The 3,837-nt window shown below is 44.5% G+C and overlaps 1 protein-coding gene across 1 annotated transcript in view; it reads right to left on the reverse strand.

The window, feature by feature from the left end:
* The window catches only part of SMARCB1 (SWI/SNF related, matrix associated, actin dependent regulator of chromatin, subfamily b, member 1), a 9,662-nt gene extending 7,234 nt beyond the window's left edge, over positions 1–2,428 (reverse strand). The window contains exons 1-4 of the mRNA XM_008632109.2: positions 2,288–2,428; positions 1,608–1,637; positions 996–1,125; positions 264–401 (exon numbers count right to left, since the gene is read on the reverse strand). Coding sequence (XP_008630331.1) covers positions 264–401; positions 996–1,125; positions 1,608–1,637; positions 2,288–2,381 — 392 coding nt within the window. The 5' untranslated portion in view covers positions 2,382–2,428. The remainder of the gene's footprint in view (positions 1–263; positions 402–995; positions 1,126–1,607; positions 1,638–2,287) is intronic.
* Between the last annotated feature and the right edge of the window lie 1,409 nt (positions 2,429–3,837).

Here is a 3,837-nt window from a genome sequence, read left to right on the forward strand (position 1 = left end):
AGCAGGAAATAGAAGGAACTCATCGGGAAAAAAATGAACCATCTTCCTGACAAAAGGAAAGCCTCAGCTCTGAGCCATGGATGGCTACTGTAACAAAGAGCTTCAAGACATACAATTTAACTAAGAACCTCCATATTAATGACCTGTAGGTCTTTTGTCAGTTAGGGATGAATCACAACATTACATGAACTCATCAGTACTACCCTGGCAGCATGTCATTCTGGTAACTGTTTCCACTTTCCAGAAGCAGGAAGCTGTCTTACCACAAAGGGAATGTTCTCTTCTTATCCCTGCCCATGCGATTCCTGTTGATCGTTGTTGAGCATGGCACCGCATCCAGGTGATGAGAGCTGTTGGGCAGGGTTGGCACCCACTGGTTGTTCCTCTTTGCCTTCTGCTCTCTGAAGGAGACGGGATGTTAACCTGCAGGCCCTCAGCACCACTGCTGCTACTTAAGGAATGGTGTAATTTTAAGCTTTAAGTCCTATTACAAGTTCCTGCTATTTTATTCTGGAACCATCAACATTACTGTTTCACAAGGAACTCATGTTCCACACCAGCCTCTCGGAAGGCCATTCTCCAGCTCACAAATATCCATCAGATATGAATCCAGGTGCACCTTTATAAATACTAGATTCATATTTGGATTTTCTGTCTATACTTTACAAAAGGACTGCTGAGAAATGCGAGGTCTCCAGAAGGCAGTATGTGCAGAGAATGTTCTGTAAAACATCTGTTACAGATGGAATGCAGTAATTGCAAAAGAAGTTGTATCATCAAACACTTAGATTTTTCTTCCTGTTTTATGTGGGCAGTAACCCAATCCTTACACTCTGGAGATCCCCATTTGCCCAACAGTGCAAATGACTTAATGCAGACTGGCAAACAACCCCTGCACAACGGCCTGGGCTTAAGCAACTCCTTGTGCTTCCTGCCCAAGCTGACATCTTCCAAGCAGCTCCGTTCTGAGCTTGGCCCTTACCGACACTGGTTACCTGAGGTAGGTAGGAGGTTCTGTGCTGATAGACACTGCCTTGTACTTCTCATCGTTTCCATCCAAGATCTCCTCCACTTCAGAGGCCTTTAACAGCGTCACGCTAGTGGCTAATGTTGTATAGCCATGATCTATTACCAGGAAAGATGCCAATAGTTAACATGGAAAAGGGCTACATAGCACTGTAGCATTAACAGGCTACATAGTGACAAGCCCTCTCAGTCACTGCAGGAGGGACTAAAACAGAGATACAAGTGTCCTTTGGGCTTCATCTTCTCATAGATATTTACAAGGCCCAGAAAATAATCAACCCTCAGTGGACTTAAAGGTCGGAAATAGAGATGCAATGACCAATAGAAAAGCTGTTAAGACTCAGGAAAGGGGGAGAAACCTCAGGAGAGTGCTGAATGACAGAGACCATCTGCATTGGGGAGACCTGCTAAGGTTCTGAGAAAGAAGAGTTAGGCATGGGATGGGGAGGCACAATTAGGGCGACCACAGGGAGAGATCAGAGGAAGAGGATTAGGCATTAATATTATTGTAATAGCACCAAAGGTCACAGTGGACATTCTTCCTCTAGCACAGCTAAGAAAAACACGCAGATGAGACTTACATCTTCGGGGACTGTGAGACCGCTGATTTTCTGTTGGGGGAAAAAAGAAAGCAAGAGGTCAGCAGGGTGCTTGGAGGAAAGAGACATAAGCCCAGAGTAAACAATTATTTTTATTATGCTTTAGTCTACAGAACATACAAGAAGTCACATTGCTAAGAAATTTAACTGCTTGCTATTAGTCCCTCAACAAAAACAATACCAATGTTCTCCCTGTGGAAGTCATATCAGTAGCAACACACCACAAATTCTGGCTGGCACAAACATCCAGTCCCTGCAAGAAGCAAAGTTAAGCAAAGATGCACATCTTCAATGGGGCATCCTTGCAACACTCCTCCCTATTTGATGAAAGAGACAAGGATGCCCCTCTTAAGTCTACAAAAATCTCTTCTGAAATATTGTATTGATTTGGAGATGTGGCTTTTGCTTTGTGATGAATGTAGCCAACCCCAGGAATTCCATGATGGATGTTTCCATTTCAGAACGTTTTGGATCAGGTGATACTTGTTGCCAGGCTGAGCCAGGAGCCACCAGTGCCACCGTTGCAGGGTGCTCCATCACTGGGCCAATCTGAAGTGATTCACACAGCCCTCAAGGTGCACAAGCTTCTGAATCGCCAGGAACAGTTTTTCAAGGCAAAATTTTCGATAAACATTACTGGGAATGTTTACTCATCTTCTCACCATGTGAAGAGGCCACTATCTTCTTCCGTTCTTCCACTGTGGCCAGTCGCCTCCAGAGCGAGGGGTATCTCTTGTACAGGGAACCCCGAAACATGCGCAAGTAGTTTCCCACCTACAAGAAGAAAAGTGGAGATGTGGCCTGGTATTCCATTTAAGAGATTTTTAACAGAAGCTGGAAGAAATTCAGCTCTCTTTAATGATGAGAAAGACCTCTTAAGAGGGTGTTTTTGTTGGGTTTTTGTGCTGTGTTTGGCATCAAACAGCACTGAGATTTTTCTGGCAACACAGAAGACAAAATTTTTATCAGCACTTATTTCACTAGTGCTATCTTATTCACTAGATACAAAAAACCTCCCAGCCCTTGATAATAGAAAATTTAATAGGAAAACACTCCATTCATTTGCATGTATTCTTGAACAACCTACCCCTTCTTTACTTCAGTTTCTGCATCAGTGTGCAATGCTCAGTTGGAATTAAACTAAACCAGATACCCAGCTCTCTCACACATTATTTTTACTTTGAACCTCTGAGTCATCTAGACATTATTTGACAACAGCAAATGCCCAGAGACTTGTATTTTGTTTTAAACCCTTTGAACATCAAAACTGTGATTGCTGCCAATAGTCATCTTTCAGATTTACTTACCATCTGTAAAGCAGTTCTGTTCTTCCTGGCATAAGATCCTCACCTGTGCTAAAGGCTACAGCAGGCCTTGCTGAACAACACAACTATTTCTAGACTCTGAAATCAAATTTTTAGACTGACAGGACACTGGCACACTGTCACACAACAAGGTTTTTATTCCTTGTTTGAGAAAACTCTTTTTTGATCTCAGTTTTTAGCTGTATCTTTCACTCTACAGTGCTCATCAACAGACAGAAATTAATGGTAGATAAAAAAGAACCCTCTTCCTTCTCCATATACCTGGTATGGCAATCTTACAGTTCAACTGACTGCAGTTAGTTTTCTTTCAAACTCGATATTTCACATGAGAGAGGAAGGGGTGTTTAGTCCCTGCTCAACCTATACAGCTGGCAGTTAAACTTATCCAGTATTCCCTTTTTTGCATCAAGATGGGGACTAACACTTCTTCCTGGTTTCAGCTGTTTCTCTGGTGCTAAAGTGTTTCTTGCTTGGATAAGGCTCTTCTTCAGGGAGGCTCAACATTCTCTCAGCACGGGACAACACAGTGTCAGCACAGACAATGGGGTGCTAAAACTCTGCCCGCCAGTGTTTGTTGACCAGACTCGTCTGCACAAGGCAGAAAGAGCTGCACTGGTTGATTTTGGTGCTGTTTCTGAGCCCAAAGGCTCAGGTGTGGGATTCGCTGCTTCGCAGCACATGAAATAGTCCAAACTCCTCAACAACTGTGTACAGAAATTCTCGGTGATCAGAAGCGGGGCCTCAGGCTGCGATCAGGCGAGGATCTGGTCACCACGTACCCGTGCGCGTCCCAGGGGCCGCCCTCACTGGGAGCACTGGTCCCCCCAGTTCCCCCAGCACGGCCGAGGCCCTCGGGCAGCGCCCACCGGGGGACACAGGGGACCCGC

This window comes from Corvus brachyrhynchos, unplaced genomic scaffold (genome assembly GCF_000691975.1).
Source record: "Corvus brachyrhynchos isolate BGI_N302 unplaced genomic scaffold, ASM69197v1 scaffold864, whole genome shotgun sequence".
Classification (NCBI taxonomy): Eukaryota; Metazoa; Chordata; class Aves; order Passeriformes; family Corvidae; genus Corvus; species Corvus brachyrhynchos.